This window comes from Lepisosteus platostomus, chromosome 11, assembly GCF_059453375.1.
Source record: "Lepisosteus platostomus isolate fLepPlt1 chromosome 11, fLepPlt1.hap1, whole genome shotgun sequence".
NCBI classification, from domain to species: Eukaryota; Metazoa; Chordata; class Actinopteri; order Semionotiformes; family Lepisosteidae; genus Lepisosteus; species Lepisosteus platostomus.
In genome coordinates, this window is record NC_142621.1 from 25,987,833 (window position 1) to 26,008,576 (window position 20,744).

Consider the following 20,744-nt stretch of genomic DNA (forward strand, 5'->3'; position numbering starts at 1 on the left):
GTGAAGCAATGAAAAAAGAGTTAGACCAGGAGATTTATTGCACAACAGTGGCAAAGAAGGCTTCAGATGAAAGCCTTCTGGCTAGAGAGGTTGTTACTTCAGTTTTGGAGTACCTTGAAGAGCAATATATTTTAGACACCATTAAAAGCCCTTCACCATATCCTAAAGACTGGGAGAGAGATGCTTCTACATTTATAAGAGAGGAGAATATTCCAGATCAATCAAAATCCCAGATATCTCCTGTTGAAGAAATCATATTATCTGATATTGATAAGGCAACAGGACAAGTCCCTAATCAAATTACAATGGAGATTTGTAGATATCCTCCAAAGGTGGTGTTATCTGAAAACATTTCTTCAAAACAGCAAATTGGGAAAATGGACATGAACTTGGTTGAGGACAATTTAAGTGTTTCCTCTTCTGGACAGAGCATCATATCAGATGCAGAAAGTGAAGGGTCAGAGAAGATGCTGAGGACCTCCAGCTCTGTATTCCATAGTACAGCAACAAGGATAATAAGTGAAATGATTGAAAAAGCAGCTGCAAAATGTATATCTTCTGGACTTGCCCATCTCCCAGAGCAACCAAACAGTACAGCTGATGATGTATGTAAAACACCGGATGCAACAAAACATGATCAAGAAGCAATGTCCTCAGACTCTTCTTCTCATGTGCAAACCACTGAACTGGCTTCAGATATTGTTGTTGATGTTTAAGAAAGACTACATTACGCTACATGCATTTTGAAGATTTCTTTCTCAACAGACTACAAAGTTAAATGAGAAAGTTGTGATACAGCCCTGTTACCAGGAACATCAGAAATTAAAACTGATACTAGAACAGCTGAGCACCTTAGGACAATGACTGAGGAACTCTTCAAAACTGTGAAGAACAAACTGAAACACTTTTGGAATCAGAAGAGCCTGTCTTTGCTCAAAGCAAGGAAAGTTTTATCTGCTAAAGAGCAGAGATCAGCAGATTCACTTGAGATGTTTCCTCCTTCAGTCCAGGTTTCACACCTGAGCTTTAGTGAACCACACTTGACTAAGAAAAGCATGTCAGTAACAAACTCGCCAGATTATGAAACAATGCACCTCTCTGGTGAACAATATGGGAAAGACAGGATGTCTAGTGGAGAAGACACTGTCCATAAAGAGTACACTAAAAGTAACCGTAAAGAATATTCTGTTCAAATGTGCCTGGGATGTTGATTGATTCTTATACAGATGACACAGAAGTCATGAGTCGGGACGCTCCCTATAGAGTCCTGACTGATGCTTCATCAAAGCTTCAGGATCAACCTACACTACAGCAGAACAAGAAAATCAATTGACATGTAAAAGCAATTAAGTTCCCCGGTCCCATGTTTGGTGTGCTGCTGGTCTCGTCAATGAGAATATAGCATTTCAAACCCATTCCAATAATGTTAATTTGAACATTGAAAACCTTTCAGCTGAAGAGGCGCCCTGTGCATCTCAAGTACAAGGAGCCACAGCAAAGCATAATCTCTCCCCACTGCAGACAAGGGTTTCAGAAGAGCCTAAGGACCAAGTCATGACCTCCACAGAAAGTTCTACAATGAGTCCTATTGAAAGGAAAGTGGAACAACTTGTCTCGAGTGGATCTCTGCGTGTATTTTCAGAAGAACTTGTCAAAAATGTTTTCCATTTAATTTTGAAATCAGGAATTACAGTACAATTGGGCACAGCTCACAAATCTAATTCAGATCCAACTTTAAAGAGCTGTCTAGTAGTTCAGGATTTATCCCATCCAAAGTCCTCAGAGCTTTCTATGCAGTTGTTGTATTCATTTACTGAGAAATCAGTGAAAAGGCTGTTGAAGCAGTGCCTCAGTTTTCCCGATTCTCCAATGTTTGACACAAATGAGAAGGATGTTTCACTTTTTCAAGACTGTGATACAAATACGGAATTGAAGTCTCCCAAAAGATTTCAGAGAAAATGTCTCTGACTGCCAAGGATCACAGACCACAGAAAAGTACTGAACCATCAGTGCCCAGTTCACAGATGTACCATGATGCAATTAATCAGCTTTCCAGCTTGCTTGTAAAGTCTGTCATGGATGTTTTGTCTGCTGCGTGTGATTTATCAACGAAGCCTGAAGACAGTGAAAATCAAGTTATGAAGGAAATCAAATCAAATCATTTAATAGTCTATAAACATTTTAGTTGCTATGAAGTACAAGTTAAAAAATGTAGTGACTGTATATAAATATACAGTACCTTGATTTTCTATCTGTTGTATCTTTAAAAAGTTTTTGATGTATGTAGACCAAGATAGTGTAGGCCATGACTATGAATGAGAGAATGAGTGAATAAAGCCATATATTCAGTAGCCATACAGATGCAGCCATTCAAAGTGCGCGGCACAGACACGTACCGGAGGTAATTGGCTACGGTGTCGCGCATCGATGACGCAAAAAAACATCATCGGTACTTGAATGGTTGACCGAAAGGGGCACTCGTGGTCCATTGGTCGGTCGTAGAAAGATTTACAGTAAATGTCTTTACTGTGCCCGTTTTAGCATCCGTGTCACACCTGAAGAAGGCTCCACGGCCGAAACGTTGTGTTCTCTTTCTTCTTTTTTTCAGCATGGAATAAACCTATTACTTGTTCCTTTGCAGATACAATTCTATTGTTTGTTATGTTGTCTATGATGTTTTTTTCCCCCCCATTTTCTGTGTCCTTCTGTCTTGTACATTATAAAATGTTACTTACCTTTGCTGTGTCCAAAAGATGAAGGAGCAGGTTTAAATGACTTTGGAGGTTGATCGTTGTATAGAAGATACCCAATGTCCACAGTCTTTTAGGAAGGAATATAAAAAATCCCAAAACAAAGTTTGTATTTGTATTGCACAAAAGGCTTTTGAATTATAAGAGAAACCTGTGAAAATAAACAAATCGAAAAGACAATGTATATCCTGACCTCACTTTCTGGGAGATGACACAAATAATAAATAAAGGTTTCTTACCTTTTAATGAATGTAGGACAAAAAAGGCTGCAAAGTCTGCCCCACTGCACTCTTGGAGTCATTCACCAATTTCTTCCCATATACCCAGCCATTGGTATGGTCATCCATGTAGAGGTATCGCAGACCTCTTCCTTCATCGTGGTCTGGCAGCTTATACAGAATAAACCTGTATGATTCCAAAAACACATAAAAGAGTATCACATCCTGTATACTGCTCTAGAACTGTGACACTGTACAATGTGTCCTGGGTGTTGGACAGTGTTAACTGTTGAGATCACTAGAAAATAAAAAGGGCACTTAAACAATACTAGTGTCTGTTGCCAGTCTGTGGGTGCACTGGTGCTTCTGGGAGATGAACAGAACCTGTGGCAAGAGAAGAAGGGTCAAGCAGCCTTGATCATTTCTAGGTGATGTAGTGGCCTACAAAGCAAAAATAGCTCTTGTTTTTAGGGGTCGCCCATGTTTGACATGAGCATTGTGGCAAAACTGGAATAATCTTATGCGATTAGAGCTCATTTTCTGCATTTTAAACCAGCAGAGCTCTGTAGAACTGAACTGCAGCAGTTGACAAAAAGTCAACAGTTGACTAAAAGAAGCGAGGCAAGGCAAGCATCTCACAAACATTACTCTCCTCAAGAATACATTCTGGTGAATCGTTTCAAAACGAACTATTGAAAGGAAAAAAAACTTTTAAATCCAATAGTAATTTCTTTATGACAAAAAAAAATCATAGACACTGTACCCTGGATTTACAGATGCAGCCATTCAAAGTGCGCGGCACAGGCACGTACCGGGGGTAATTGGCTACGTCATCACGCATCGTGACGCGAGATGATGCAAAATACCGCGGTGCGTGATTGGTTGACCGACAGGGGCAATCGTGGTGCGTTGATCGGTCGTAGAAAGATTTAAATGTCTTTACTGTGCCCGTTTAAGTATTGAATATTTATATGGAATTTTACCACTGAAGGGAAATCTTAGTAGCTGAGCATAAAAAGAATAGAAGCATACTGTAACATGTGTGAAGGCCATAAATGATATTAATTTTGGAACATAAACATACAGTATATGGCTGGTCTCGGTACTAAAAAATACACACCAGTATTTTATTTCTCCCTAAACATTTTAAGCTTCGAAGTCTTTAACTAACGTGATACCGGAGTCAACAAGCATACTTTTAGAATTTGATTAAAAGGGAATATAATATGGAATTGCGTATCTAAAGAAATTAATAACGATATCATTATATTCATGTACCGCAACACAAGAATAGTACACGCTGTACATTGTCTGTTGATAATGTTTCTGTAGTGCTTTTTCAGCACTCTGCATATGACCTTGCCGGTGGCGCTGTGGGTTAGGTTCCTGACTCCCACTCTGATCGAATTTAAGTAATTTTAATAACAATGAATAGTCACCTATGCGTTACAATATAAACATTTATATTGATTTAAATCGCAAACGCGGGTTTAAATATATGTGTTTTTTTTATTCACAATCAGACAAATGCAACATAAATTGATATCTTTGTCAACTAAGTATCTTAATAAACTTTCAGCATAGCTTTCTCCCCGTTTAGATTTATTTTTCTTGGGATCAAACGTGGAAAGATTAGATTGTAATCGCATTTATTTTTTAAATACTTTTTAGAAAAGTGTAATCTATACTAAAAAGCTGTACACCACCTGCTATAAAGATACATATTGTAATACTTTCGGGCTCGGATAGGACGGACACAAGAACTCAGACTTGTGGAGTTAAATCTCAACAAAACAACAAATCTCAATATCTTGTACGAAGTATTTGTAATACAACCCAAAAACTCTCTCAAATTCCTCCAATTAGCATAGCCCCTTATGCAAAACCAAACCCTGCTACTGCAGATATACCCGACTTTGATAAAAGAGGAGGAGTGTCTTTGTTGAGTCAGATAGCTGTGGACCTCTTTGACAGTGTGTTGCAGGACTCGTCCGAAAACCAGGAGATAACAGTTGTGAAACAGGATAATGATGTGTTTCATGAACCACACAAGATTCAGCAGGTTGCCAGCTCTGTTCACAATGAATTGCTGTGTCAAACTGGATCCCAACAGGTTCTACAGAAAGTTGTAGCCACCAGAAATGAGACAGTGGTCAAAACCATAATCAGTTCTATGGTGACCAACATTTCCAAGCTGACACATTCAGCTTCCCGATGTTCATCCCTTTCACCAGAGACCAGTATTAGCAGAGAAGCAAGTGAGATCATTGATGAGGTGATGGGTGATATTAAAATAACTAGTGAGCACAGCAAAGAGGCAACACCCAGTGCTCTGTCTTCTGAAGTTTCTCTTGTTTCTTCTGAAATAGTACATGGAGTCACAGATAATCTGCTAAAGAACATCCAGCTAAACTGTTCCAGCCCTGAGTCCAGTACTCCTCAAGCTGCCATTGATATGGAAACCCGGAGCACTGAGCAGCTCATGTGCACCAACATGGACCAGTTAGAACCTTCACCTGTTATTGGTCGAACAGTCAGAAGTAAAAAAACGACAGTCTTCTATGACAAAGTCTCCAAAAGGCTTTTCTCCAACACTCCCAAGTGGTTTTGAAAACAGTTTCCAGCCAGAAGACACTATGGATAAGCCCTGCTCATCAGCTGTTGGTGTGACACCTTGTTAGCTTCTGGGACCCGAGAGAAGCCTGGAGATTATATGATTATATGTCAGCCGTCCCCTGTTCTTCTATATCTCTAGCTTGACTGCGTCCGGCTGCTCGGCTTTTGTTTGTAAAGTTTGAACGAGCGCCCCGTTCACTGTTTCTTGTGAAGTAAACATGACTCTCTCTGGCTTTGTCACTGTGGTCAGAAAGCATTTCTTGATTCTGCTTGAGCAGCTTCATGAATTGTAAGCGACTGTAAGAGCTCTTTCTAAAGTCAGCCCTCCTACAACAATTTATCACGCAGTCTCTTATGTGCACATTTTCCCACAAGTTGATCTCTTAACATGTCAGCTTCCAATACTCCCAAGTCACACGATTTAGCCAGTTCTCTTAGTGAATTCACAAAAGCATCAACAGATTCGTCCTGAGACGAATTCCTACATTTATGCCGTACCAAAACCACATTTCTCCGCGGTGTAAAGTAAGCGTCTAAGGCAGCTAGTCTGTTCATATGTACCTTTTTCTCCAGCGAGGTTGGCGAAAATCCGCTGCAGGGGCGCCCCGATGCAGTGCAGTAATGCAGCCCGTCTCAGGCATCCGGAGCTTCTGTAGATCCACTGGCTATTTCAAAACATCTGTACGACTTCATCCATGTCTTGTATTCCGTATACAAATCCGGAGCTCCGAGGTTCAGTGGAAGCGGTGGAGAAAGCTGGGCATAAGCAAAACTTCTCGGCGCGGCGGCCGTATCTTCCATGGCGCAAGCTTAACGAACAGTCCGAAAATTCAAAAGTTCGTTTCAACCAGCACGAGAACTAAAATCTGCAGTGTTCTGCTCGCTTTGAGTTCGCCAAGCACTCATCTCTCGTCGCAATAAATGTTGTGTATCTTAATAAAGAGTCGTTCTTATATTATTTTAACTATTTTATTAACTACACAGATCACTCCCTTACACCATATATTCCCGCCTTCTACTCTCCCGTTCCGTTGTCTCGCGATGTCTACTCACTATACTCAGCTACCATATTCAGATATTGTGAAACAAATTTTAACTAAGCTGCTCTTAAGAATTCATCCTATTTCTCCAAAGGGGGGAGGAGAAACAAGAACAGATTATGGAAAGTTTATCTTGTTGGGAGCTTAGTGAATTTGCTGTGGGCATTATTGACAATGTGCTGAAGAAACTATTTACAGCCCCAGATACCTCAGAATGTAATCCAACAATGGGAAGCAATATCCAATGTGAGCTGGTTTCTGTCAAACAAGTGGCCAGCTGTATTTACAGAGAACTGCTGCAGAGTGCTGGTTCCAAAGACAACTTACAGCAAGCAGTAGCAGCCAAGAGTGAGAACCTGGCCAAAAAGATAGTTAATTCTCTTGGGAGAGAAATTATGAAGTTCCAACATTCAGATATTGAGTCTTCAGATGCTCCTCAAGCTGACAATGATATGGAAACCCGGAGCACCGAGCAGCTCATGTGCACCAAAATGGACCAGTTAGAACCTTCACCTGTTATTGGTCGAACAGATGCAGTGAAAGCTATCTCTCCCAGTCTTCAGGATATGGTGAAGGGCTTATAATGGTGTCTAAAATATATTGCTCTTCAAGGTACTCCAAAACTGAAGTAACAACCTCTCTAGCCAGAAGGCTTTCATCTGAAGCCTTCTTTGCCACTGTTGTGCAATAAACCTCCTGGTCTAACTCTTTTTTCATTGCTTCACAAATGGCTCCAGCAGTTTCTACTGTATAGGTGCACAAATCTGAAATATCTGACACAGAATCAGAAAACACTGAATTTGTTGGTGAAGAGCTGACACTTGAGCTCTTTGCATTGCTTTGAGCAGGAGAACTGGAACAAGATACATCTTCTTCAGTCTGGGTGAGTAAAGATTTGAGCTTTCCAAATAAAGTCCTTACAATGCCTTTTGCAACTGAACTCAAGTCAAAAGTACGATCAATGGATCCTGTTTCTGTGCTGCCTCTAGAAGTTTGAGGAGCAGCAGCAACATTTTTATTGGATTCTTGCAGATATTTATTTGTTTCAATACAATTCAGTGCAAACAAAACATTTATCACCTATCAATATAAGACCTATTTTTACTTACTTGTCAGGGTTCGTTGTTTCCCATGTTAACATTTAGAAATTTGCAACCAAATTTTGAATGCCAGCACAGATGCAACTAATACAAATATACTGTTGTCTATACAGTATAGTAAAAATCTATTATAGATATAGGTTGTATGTATAGAAAAATATATACAGTACAGTATTTCTAATATATAAATGAAGCAAGAACAACAGAATACCAGTCTAACCAAAGAAATAGAATGGTCAGTATTGCATATTTTAAGTGGATCCCTTAATTTATAAATAATTAAGTGTGCAGACCCCTGTTTCATTCCAGAGGAGGCAGTGTCAAAGGGTTCTTTTGGCATCGAGTCTATGGTAGAAAGTGAAGTCACCCCCTTGGAACCTGGACAGCTTAATATTCTCTCAATCAAAACCTAGTGGGAGCTGATCTGAACATGTCAGGGAAGGAACCACTAAGCAACAGCTAGGACTAAAATTCAGGATTTACTGTACTGAAGGAACAAATTAACATATTTCTTTACATTTGTTCTTTAGTTATGACACTGTGCATTTTAACCTCAAGAAGCTATCTGGAAAAATAAAATGCATCCATTACATTCAGACATTACAAGCAGTGTACCTTACCTGTCCATATAAATTGTTATTGTTATTGTTATTGTAAATTTTTAATTAAAAAACATTATGATAAAAAATAATTAGTGTGACATTGCTACTACATGGACAAAATACTAACTTTATTTTGCAATATTAAAAAATGGTGACTAATTAAAAATATATAGGCATCTTTTCTAGTGGCAGAACAATTAATCTATTTTAAAGCATATTCCTGTGTAAAAAAGATGGCCTCCTAACCACGATTGTGTTCGTACTTTTTCAATTTACCTACTGAATGTCTAAAACTTGCTTAGGTTTTTAACTTTAATATGAGAGGCTTATAAAATAAAAATCACCGCAACAAAATAGCACATTGGAAATTATAAATCTTAAACTTCAATCTGCAACTGTTCCATAACACTTTAGCGAGTATGGTACAATTGTGTTCCTATGTGAAGCAAGATCACTGGTATTTTACATCATTGTGTTTTCAACAACAACTACTTGGTCAGGCGCAATGTATCTAACCAGTTTCATACTGGGTACTGCATAATTGACACATAACAAATACAGTTAAATTCAGAAAATAAATAGTAATTCTTCATTGAAATGTGCAGAAATATGTCATGTTTATGTTTGTACCCTGTTAACTTCATAGAAATTAGACCTTAGAGAATTTAAAGATTCTGTGAAACATGCACTTTGACCAGAGGTGCCCAAACTTTTGCATACAACTGTATGTTGCTGCTGCATCATTCAGGACAAAGCCCAAAATGCGTTTTCAACACATTTGATGACTAAGTGTTACTTAGTTGTTACTGCCCTCTGGTGGTTGTTGATTGAAACATAACATCCATTCAAACACGACCAGACATTTCTCCCACTGTCAATACTTCAGCTAAATTTCACATTTTATACTGGTGCCACAACATATTGTTAGTTATTATGATAGAAATGTGTTTTAATATGACTAATATATTATTGTTGTAATGCAGTATGATCAGAGTTATACATAAGTACAATACAACAGTTTATTTTTGCGAAGGTTCAGTTAGTGTATTTTGACTGCTGCTCTAGTCATTGTCAATATCAATATTCAAAGTCAATGTTCTAGTCATTACAACAAAGCCAGTCTATGGTAAACTATATCTAGGATTTGGAAAAATGCACATGAGCTAACACGAAAATGTGCACATGTACTGTACTGTTAACAGACTGATTCATGCATTTGCAAAGAGAGAAAAAGCAATTTAACGAACGCAGCTGGGGAAGTGAGTTAAAAATAGAAAACAGTTCCTCTTTAAACATTTAAACATCACCATACTAAAATGATTAAAATAAAAACTTTCTGTACGCACTGATGCTTAACATACCACAACTGCAGCATGTAGGACTTACCCATCAGACAGCTGACTGATCAGAGGGACTTCATGAAACCAGTTGGAATCAGTAGTCACCTCTTCAGTGGAGTCAGGTGAAATATGAACTGACCCAAGAGAAAAGAATTATTGCCGCATTAGAATTCTCATGGCATGCATAAAAAAGTGATCAATCCAATTAACATCCAAAAAAGGCAGAAAACATGTATTTATTCATAGATAAAATTAGGATGCTGATTAGGATTTATTTATCTGTTTACCCATATAATTTAACTAATTTTCACACCTTAGCTCACAACAATTTTACTGCACCAGACTGTGGCACAATGGCTGCCCAGAGATCCCCAGACTTAATTGGAACCTTCCTCAACCTTAACAGTAGATGTTACCAAGCTTTCAAAACCCAACACTTGTGCATTAATCATTTAATATTGATTAAATGACACAAAACAATTGACATGTTTTTATCTGAGTAAGCTATACAAATAAAACTGAATTTAATTAAACTGATTTTTTGGATTATATGTTCCATTGTCTTTCACAATATCTTTCACCCAATATCAGCACCCACTTAATTTCTCTGCAGCTGCATTGGAAAATTTGTCAAAACATAACGTTTTTCAAAACCTTTATTTTTTCTAGAAACAAATTAAAATACTGACCTTTGGTGATTTTAGAACTCTTCTCATTAGCAACGGTAACATCTCTTTTCTCCGTGCTAACGATCTCAGTAGAAGCTGTGCCACAGAGAAAACATCCTTTTAGTTGAATAGTCCTTTCAGATAGTTTAGATCAATATGTTGTCAACCTGCATCATTCCCTCTGGCCAACAAACTAAAACACATTAAATTGTGAACTAAATCTCAGTTGTACCACTGCAAAATATTGGATCTAGAAGCTTACCCTATTTTCCAGACTGAAGTACTTCTTTAAAATATTGCCTTTTAATACTGTCTTGCATTTCTCTCTCAAAATCCTTCCTTTCCTGTAAACTCTCATTTAGCTTTTGCTGCAGGAGAGCAACCTTCCTTTCATATAATTCAAATGCCTGAGAATGACAGAAAACCTTTCACAAGTGGCTATTCTTTAAAGAAAAAGGAAAGCCTCTCAACAAAAGATGAAAAGGTCCATCTCATTGTTGAACATCTTGTATTAAAAAGCACATGTTTTTCCATTACTCTAGTATTTAATGACAAATGAACTAGCTTGCAACCCAACATGTTGCTAGTAGAAAACTTCCCGTCCATAAGGTCACATTTTAATTTAGTATCAGACAGAAGCTGTTGGGCACCACTGAAATTCCAGCTCAAGTAAAAACTACAGGAGACTCCAATCTCATCTCAATCTACAGCACCTTGAAGCTGGGAAGCTGGGTCTGGTCAGAGCTCAGAAGAAGAAAGGCTGGGTCCAACATTACTTGGATGAAAGACTCTGTGTGTAGTTCAGAACCTTGCAGGCTGGGTATAAGAGATTGAAGCAGCAATGTCTCTCCTCTAATGCTTAGGTAATGAAGAGGAGAGATCATCAACCACCCTCTTGGATCCTCTTGGGGAGATACCCCTGAGGGATACTTTAGAACAGCCAATTATGCAAAGCAGCATGTCTCTGGGATGTTACATGGAATTAAAATCCACAACACGCAGAATAAATGCCCCACAGGCAGGTGCCCAAGGCTGGAGATAAACCATGGGCTTTGGAGATGCAGTGCTATAACCATGAATTGAATGAGGTGCCAACATACCATGCTCATTGTGGTCACTGAGGATCCAAAAAGTATTCGTTTAGGTTATTAATTTAAACCTATAGGTGGTCATCTTGGAAATACAACAAAATATACCTGCAAGGTCAGTGTCAAGTCCGGAATTTGCATGAAGAAAAGTTCACCTTAAGAGGATGAATCCAAACATCCATTACTCCAGTACCTTTTTGTGCCTTCTAGCTCTGGTCTGTTTCTTCAGCTGGGCCTGTCGCACCTCCCTCCGGGCATCTTCCTCTATCCTCATCTGTAAAGCCCTTTCTCTGATTTTCCACATCTGTAGAGCCGTCAGTGAAAAGGCAAAGCAGATGAGAAACAGCAGAAAGCTAGATTGTGTTGAGCACAAAACAGCTACGCTACTAGACATTTATATTTATATATGTCACCTGCTTATAGGTGGTACATTAATTATTGAGGATTCTGTTAGATCATGTGGAGCTGAATCTCTCCCCTTTTTACAATCTAGCAATTGAGGCCTTTGGGCATTTTTCAGCATATTAGGAGCATTCAGCAGCTGAATGTGGTCTGGGAAGCCCAAAGACAAAATAACTGGGAAAATAACATACCATACAGCAATGTACAGTGAAAATGTGAAAAAAAACAAGAAACATGATTAAACTGATGTAGAAAACCGATGAGGCTAAATACTATATATTGATAATGCTGGTGATTTGAAAGCTGATAAATCAATGAAAGGGGTGAATAAACTATGTGTTTTAAAAGTGAGTTAAGCTACAGTGTGGAATGTAAGATTCATAAAAGCATATAAAAAGTGTCTGAAGTCTAAGTGTGACGATACAGTAACATGATTCACTAAGGGTATCCACTCTGCAGAAATCTGTTCGGCTGGAAGAGGCGTATAAAGTATAAGGTGAGAGAATTTTTTTAATTCGCATTTTGCAACATAAAATGCTTAATTACTTGTCAGAAAGAGAACATCTTTTAAAACAGTTATGCTAGAGATCCTGTTATCTTTTGCTTGCTCCCCAATCATGCTGTATTTACAGAGGTGTCACAAGGTCACTTGCCAGAGTTGATATAAATGTCTCTAATCAGTTTAAGATGCAGAAGGAAACCAGCTATTAAAGATCTGTCATCCAGGTGATGACCGGGAGCAGCCCTGGGTCAAAATAAATCAAACTGTATTCTCATACCTCATCCTGTCTGCTGTACTGCAGACCTCTCATATGCTGTATTTCACCACTGCATATCTCCTCTGTTTTCGGAGCTCCTGCCTGGTGCCTTCATAAACAACAACAGAAAAGAAAGCTTAATCCACAAGGCAATGTCAGACAGCAGCAGAGGAATTTGTGAATGTGGTATTTCCGTAGAGCAAATGTTCATCTTTTGGAAAACTTTGACTCAGTCAAGACTTCCACTTGCTTGCACAATTAATTAACTTAAGGCAAACCTTTACTTACAGTTGTATTCTTGACATCTAATGTTTAAGCATAACAGTAAAATATTTACACATATTTACAGCGAAACAAAAAAAAAATGTGATACAAATACAACAAATCAGGAATCCAAAAGGCAGGAACTTGCTGTTAAAGAGTGAGGAGCTTCCATATGTTATTACCTGTCTCTGTTAGCCATAAACTGGTCTGAAATATTCTTGGATCCTTCCTCAAGGAGCCATTCCCTCACATCGGTGAAGCTGATATCCCTGGGAATCTCGTTCTGCTCCTGGAGCTCCAAGAACTTCTTCACTATTGTTTTCTGAAAGCCAGCACAGCCTTTTACTAGAGTGCCACACTCCCTTCATTGCAAGGTTCTCCTAAGCACTATTATAGCCGAGTGTGCACTTCAAAACCAACACTGACTTTTTCCATTAGATTTTTAATTTGAACTCACACCGATAGAATGTGTTTGCAAATGTATAAGAGTGAAGGCTGAGCTACTGTAGTTTGTTGATCTAAACATTTCAATTTAAGATGTATATCTTGGATACAGTGGTTAACCTTGTTATCTCGCAACACTGGGGCCAGGGGCTCTATTCTGAGCCTGAGGTGATTTGTCTGTGTGGAGTTTGTATGGTCTCCCCATATTCACATGGGTTTTTCACGGTTTGCTCTGGTTTGCTCCCACAGTCCAAAGCCATACTATACTGGTAGAAAAAAAGGTGTCTAATTGGTTCTAGAGTGAATTTGTGTCTGTGTGTGTCTTGCAATGGACTTAATTCTGGTCAAGGGTGTATATCGCCTTAAGCCCGTTGCTTTCTGGGATAGGCCCCTGCTCCCTGCAGCCCTTAGATTATGCGGTTAGATTAGATGACGTGGATGGAAAGGGATGGATGGAAGTTCAAGTCGTTTTTCAGCCTTGTCTGGCAAAGAAGACTTATAAATTCTGTTTTGGACTACACACAAAAGCTGCCTGTATTAACATGTGTTTGGAAAAATACATTTGTTTGCACTGAAAATGGATTAAAGTCTACAGCGCAGTACAGATAAGCAGTGAATGCTCCGATTCGGGTGGTACAATTAGTGGTTTACCACAAAGAAAAACATCCAGATATATTGCCCAGCCTCAATGAATAAAAAAAACTATCTTTTTTTAACTCTGTTATCGTGAACAGAGAAGACTACAAGGCGACCTGTTTCAAATATTCAAAATCCTCACAGTCAAGTCTGCTTGTTGAACGCTGACTTCTTTCAAGAAACAGCTGGATGAGACTCACAGACCAATTAACAAGTAATTACCAAACAGGCTTAAGAGCTTCCTCTCATTCGTAACTTTTCTTATGATATGAAACCCATATCCTGCATGCTGAAAGGACTATATGGGCTATAAACAACACAAAGTATCATGAAAAGATGTACAGTATGGCTGAACTAACAAGAAGAAGCTAAAATAGGCTAGAGCAGTGACAAACATAAGCAACAACATCATCAGCGTCAAAACACTAAAACAGAAATGAGCTTCATAGCAATTAGAGAAGAAACTGAAAGAAAACATTGAAATTGATCCTTAGAATACAAACACAGTCAAGGTAGAGACTTCCTTGAAGATGACATGATGACAGCAGTATATTCAAAAGTGCATAATGGAGAGATCTTATGGAAGCCTTCATCTAGAAACGTTACTGATTGCGGGCTGGATAAAGGCAGAAGTCTATGATGAAGAGTCAGAATCAGATGGACGGTTGTTTAAAAACATCACACTTACCTGTTTAGTCACATAATTTTTGTCATACTGCAACTTCACATTGCTAAGGTAGTTATGATATTGATTGTATTCTTTCAAAGAGCAGAGGACCTGAAAACAGACAAAACATGTTTCAAGTACTGTCTAGGAGGTTAAATGTTTTTATTTTTATTTTACAAATCTAGAGCACAGTCAAGTACTCTGTGTTTGAATATTTATTGAGCATAAGGACTTTAGCACAAACCATAGGCCTGCTTTGATTACATCTACTATTACATGCTTTGATTACAACCAAAGGCCTGCCCACCGAATACATCTATGCTGGAGTGCAGACATGAGTTAAATCACGCTACTGGAAACTATTACAGCTAAATGAGCTAGAACCTGGTCTATTTTTTTTTACAACACCTCACTCCTTCACCATACCAAAAAAGCCTCATTCTTTGCACAAACTCCAAACAGCCTTACTTTCTCCTGCTCATTGATTAAGCCTCTGTTCTGCAGAGACTCCTGCATGCCCTTGCGATGGTAATAGGTGCGCAGGTGGGGGTCATGGAGGCTGTTGTACTTCGAATCCAAAAGGAAACCGTGGGGATCAGTCAGAGTGAAGTCAGGAGATGGCTGGTGCAGCTGAAATAGAAGGTAAGTATTTTATTAAAACATGATATGTACAGGTAAACACAGATATGTATCCCCCTATGTTTCTGAACATAAAAATGAGAATGTTTTTTTTCTCCCCCCTCCGAAGGCTGTCGCCAGTTTCTTGGAAGACTACTCCAGAATCGCTGTTATCATTTTTTTCTATGTTCTTGAAAATCAAATTCCAATTTCTCAGTCATTGTAGCCAACTAAAAATGACTACATTGCAAAAAGACAGTAAGCACAATAAGCTTTAAGGCATACAGTACAGCTGAATTTCAATAATGTGATCAATATACTGCGTCTAGAAAAATATATAACCTTACTCCTGATGTTATATGCACAAAGATGTCAAGGGAAGACAGTTTGCTTACAGTTTTATCATTACAGCAACCACATTATACTAACACACACAGAAATGTGTTAATGTGTCCCAGGTATCATTTCATATTATACAATTTTACATGTTGGTTTACCCTTAAAAAGAAAGAAAACCATGAATAAACATGTCATTTTTTACAATTTAAATGTTTGGATTTAAATAAGAATAAATGTATTCATGCTTTTCATTTTAGGTTACACTTACTTTCTCCGAAAGAGCAGTCCTGCAAAATTGAGGTTTAGACCCTGGGATTAACGGCAGTTTAGTGCCGATGGGTCTCTCCAACAGCTGCTGCTCTCCCTGCAGTGCATACAGCATGGTATAGCAGCCCTGAAACACAGAACATAGCTATCGTACCTCACAGAACCACAGCCAAAACGCCAGAAAAAACAAGCAGAGCTGATGGCAGAAATGATTTCATCTGTCACAGAGTGAAATAAAATGGGTGTGGGGGCAACAGCAGGTATCAAGGACAATGTTGACTTTGCATAGAAGTTTGTATAGAATGACCAGTGACTTCAATGAGGGTGGTAATATGTGTCTTTCTTTGTTCTGGGGCTTCCTACTGATAAAGATGCTATTGCAAACATTGTTAATTACCACACAGTTCAGAGAAGACACATGGCATGTCAAAACTGGCCTAGCCGAGCCTCAGACTGAGGAGGTGGATCTAGAACATAACAATTCTAGAAAATCTAGAATGTTCTAGAGCAATCTTACACCTGGCCATCTGTATATAGCCATTTGATCAATGAGCCCCAAGAAGTTAGCTCTGCTTACACCCAAAACTATCAACCCCCCCCCCAAAGAAAGGTAGGGGGGCTTTAATAACCCCAGTGACAGAGCCAGAGCACACAGAAACAGAAGAAAAAGGAATAACCAATTTGTACCACAGCACCCAGGAGAGGGTTTGGACACCAGGGACTCTCTACAGTGAGCAAGGGAGGAAGGCTTTAGCATTGTCTTCCCCCCCTCTCTACTCAAAAAATTGACTCAGAGACAAATGGGGGGGGCATATTAAAAAACAGACTCAGCCAGGACTGAGGAGGATCCCTAAGACTACACAGAGTTTCTTTGCTATGACAGAAGCAGGCACACCAGGTCTCCAACTGGGGCTGGGTTTGGGAGAATATTTGCAGCTGGACTTTTCCTTTGGAACTCTGGTTTTGGTAACTGGGGTCAAATGGGGCTCTTGAGCTGGTCTGCAATGTGTTCTGTGAGTATGTAAGTACCTCTAGTGGATAAGTTGTAATCTGTGTTCTGTGGATTAGGCTATAATAGATACTGGAATTGCAAAGTACTGTAATAAAAATGGAAATGATGTAGGATGACTGTGTTCTCTGGTCTGTGGATGCACTAGTGGTTCTGGAAGATAAAAAGAACTTGTTGCTGGGGGAAAAGGTCTTTAGAATTGCTAGGTGGCATAATCAGCTACAAAACTAACTTTTAAAAGCAGTCCCTGCATTTAAGGGCCACGGTTCCTGACATATCTTTTTATAGATAGGTAAGAAGAGTTACCCTAGGGTGTTCAGAGGGCTAAATCAGTTCATAACATTCTTTTTTTTTTCTTCTGCACAAACGAGTTGATTCTCTAAGTCTGTTTAGAGTTTTAGATTGGGAAGGCATATTCTCACCCGAGACATTTTAAGACAACAAAAGAAAAGTACAGTACGTATATTCCCATAAAATACAGAACACATAGCTGGAATTTTTAAAATCACGTTCCATTTATTTTACCTTCTAGAGCATTTAAAACAGTATTAGAAATATTACTACGAGGTGTATGTTTTAACTGTTTTACTAAACCTTACATTTTAAAGCTAAACTAATGCTGATTTTTTTACGATTCACTACCTAAAAGTTCAAATATTTAAAAGTATGGATAATACACTCACAGCTCCAGATCCCGGTTTCTTTCTCTCCATTTTAACCCTGATCTCGTTCCATTTATCCATTAATCAATTAATCTATTTTGAGAAAACAATTCCGTCGTGTTCGTGAGCGTTTAGACTTTATTTTGTATTATTCGGACTTGAGCATAAACCACTGTATAACCAAAATGTTGTCTATTATAACGTCAGATCTGCAAAGCAGTTGCCTTATCTGACGTATCCAGCGTGTACAAGTTAAGTAAAGACGTCATTAAAAGCTGCAGCAGGGAAGCTACAGTATTCGTCCCAGGACGGACTTGTTTTTTTATATATATTTATAATTAGGTTTTAATTAGAAAATCCAGACAAAAAGGCGATGTCCGATTTAATGTTTAATTTGAATGTCGCCATTCTAACTCAAAGCCTTCACGGTATCAAACCTGTGTGGTCACACGTCCCAAACAGTCTGGCTCTGCCAGTGGAGCCTAGAGACCCCAAAATATAACACACGGTTTGCCTTTTAATAATTTACACCTATAATAATAATAATAACAATAATAATAATAATAATAATAATAATAATACAAAGTAATAAACACTTGTTTTAAAAGCGCGGACTGATTAGTCATTTGTACAGAGCAACATAACAAGACAGTGGCCACAGTACATACGGAAATCTCCAACTGTACTATATTTAAAAACTATATATTTTTTCTGTATATCAAGACCTAGTTTTCAGTGACTACTGCGATGTGCCCTTCCATTTCCTAACTTTGTTATAGAAAGCAAGTGGAGCTGCTGAAGAAAATATCCTAAAAATAACTACTTTTTGTAGTGTTCGTAATGTGACGAGGGGTCCGGTTCACCTTCAGACTTAATTTCCTATAGAAGTATATTGTATATACAGTAGGTTTTATAGTCTTATAAACCCTTTTTTTAAAGCGTTTTATAATGCTACTCTTGCACTCTGCTGTCTCCTAGTTCCTTTCAGTTGGGCTTCACCGGTGAAATAAGGATGAAAACACCCTCTCTCTGCCCAGTCTTGCTTTTTGGCGGTTGATGTGTCTGTATGTGTCTTTTCTAGATATGTCTAAAACGACACCTAATATGCAGGAAGAAGCTGTTAAATTGGAAAGATGGTATCTGTAGCTGGGTAGCTGCCGAAAGGGATTGAAAACGTACAGACATCATTTTGGGTGCGACGGTAGGATGACGTCACAGCGGAACGGCCATTTCACGAGGTTCTTAATTCCTCAGTCTCGAGATGTGTTCTGGTTGTTTTCGGTTTGGCTGAAGGTATTTGTACGGTAGCAATGCCGTGCTTTAAATTTCATACTTGGTTATTTAAGATCCTCGTTTATATGAATAGGTGTGTTAACCCCTCTATATTCTGGCTAGATTTCACTCAGGAATTCTTAATCTGGCCTACCTTAAATTTTTCCTTAAAATAATTGGTAAAGAAATTTCTCACTTTTCAACCACTTTTCATCTGTAGCTCCGAGGATCTGCTGGTATAATGGTGAACAATGCGTGACAGACTTTGGGATCCTTTGGGATGGAAAAGAAGTGTAGAAATGCAATTTTAATCATGGTAAATTATGGTATTGTAGCCATTTATAGTTATACAGGTGTTGTCCTCAATATTCTCAGTCACAGCAGCATGCCACATGGAATATTATCCATCCATTGTCTAATCACTTGATCCAATTCAATGCTGTGGAGAAGGGCTCTGCAATTACCAGAGGTCAGTTTCTTCATTTCTGTTGCAGTGTGAGAGCAAAGAAAATTACAGTCATCAACAATTATACTGCTTATCTGTTTAGTTGCAAGAGGATTATCCTTTCTTTTGGACATAATCTGCATTCGGATTTGTGACCAAGATTACATCATACAAATGCCAAAGATTGGAACGTCTGAAAAAGACTCAGTGGATGACAGAGGGATCAAATTTGCTAACTAAATGTGTGTTCACTGATTGATCTGCAGAGCCACACGGTCAGGCTGGGTGCAATAAGATGTGGATACAGTCCTTCAAATTCACATCCCTAGTAAATAAAGAGCATACAATCCATTTTATCACTCTGCAACTCACAACTGGCAACCCACTGAAGCTAAGCAGGGACACTATACTGTAAACAGGCGCCGTCCTTCGGATGAGACATAAAACCGAGGTCCTGACTCTCTCTGGTCATTAAAAATCCCAGGGCGTTTCTCGAAAAGAGTAGGGGTGTAACCCTGGCGTCCTGGCCAAAGTTCCCATTGGCCCTTACCAATCATGGCCTCCTAATAATCCCCATCTATGAAATGGCTTCATTACTCTGCTCTCCTCCCCGCTGATGTGTGGTGAGCGTTTTGGCGCACTATGGCTGCTGTCGCATCATCCAGGTGTATACTGCACATTGGTGGTGGTGAAAGGGAGTCCCTATTACCTTTAAAGTGCTTTGAGTGGAGTGTCCAGAAAAGCACTATATAAGTGTAAGCAATTATTAATTATTATTATTACTAGCTGACTAGTGACTAGTGACCTTATTTTAGCCTGGAAGAGATACATTATGATCATTTAATACTGGCAAATATTCTTGTAGCACAAGGGAAGCGGTACAAACATTAGATTTCCACTAGGGGGAACAGTAGGTTTTTGGACTAAACTGTCCTGCTTTGGCAACACTATATTTATGGTATATAAATTAGTTATTTCTGGATAATCACTTCAGGAGCTCACTTTATCCCCTGAACAGTAGTCACTGTAAATATAATTTGTCTTTTATTTCCCAAAACAATTCAATATTTCCCACTGTACTGCATACAGTATTTAGCCTCTAGAATTTAATTTGCTCAATGTTAGTCTTGAAGCATGTAGTTAGTACTGTGTAGGTACTATCATTTAACAGCATTCATGAGATACATTCAAACAGAATATTAATTCCATATATTCAATTGAATCTTTCAAAGAGAACAACCATTTCCCTGCGAAATTAGGCTTTTCTAAGTCACTTCTCAGGTGGCTCTGACAATCAGCTGCCGTTAAATTGTGGCTGTGGGCATCTGTTTCAATGGAGTTTCTACTCCCTCTTTAAGTGTGATATTAGAAATACATATTTTTTGCTCAAAAACGTCTTTTTACAAATTAAATATACAGCTATAAACTAATATGATGTTTCGACTGTGAAGCCTTCTTAAGGTCTGTGAGACACACCTGAAGAAGGCTTCACAGCCGAAACTTTGTGTTTTCTCGGTTCTCTTTTCAGCATGGGATAAA

The 20,744-nt window shown here is 38.7% G+C and overlaps 1 protein-coding gene and 1 long non-coding RNA gene across 5 annotated transcripts in view; both read right to left on the reverse strand.

Annotated features, from left to right (window-relative positions):
• Nucleotides 1–7,402, reverse strand: part of LOC148652257 (uncharacterized) — a 75,753-nt gene extending 68,351 nt beyond the window's left edge. For 2 of the 4 annotated variants that reach the window (XR_015925041.1, XR_015925042.1), the window contains exons 1-3: nucleotides 6,146–7,402; nucleotides 2,990–3,155; nucleotides 2,736–2,901 (exon numbers count right to left, since the gene is read on the reverse strand). This is a non-coding gene — a long non-coding RNA (uncharacterized LOC148652257). Of the gene's footprint in view, nucleotides 1–955; nucleotides 2,116–2,672; nucleotides 2,902–2,989; nucleotides 3,156–6,145 lie in introns of those variants that run through there. The other 2 variants (XR_015925043.1, XR_015925040.1) reach the window with 2 other exon arrangements.
• A 4,195-nt stretch (nucleotides 7,403–11,597) lies between these two features.
• LOC148652262 (fibrous sheath-interacting protein 2-like) lies at nucleotides 11,598–15,932 on the reverse strand. Its single transcript, XM_088597548.1, has 6 exons — nucleotides 15,819–15,932; nucleotides 15,062–15,223; nucleotides 14,615–14,704; nucleotides 13,029–13,168; nucleotides 12,604–12,691; nucleotides 11,598–11,726 (listed from the first exon to the last, which is right to left on the reverse strand). The coding sequence occupies exons 1-6, from the start codon at nucleotides 15,930–15,932 to the stop codon at nucleotides 11,604–11,606; spliced, it is 717 nt and encodes a 238-aa protein (XP_088453674.1). The 3' UTR covers nucleotides 11,598–11,603.
• Nucleotides 15,933–20,744: the final 4,812 nt, after the last annotated feature.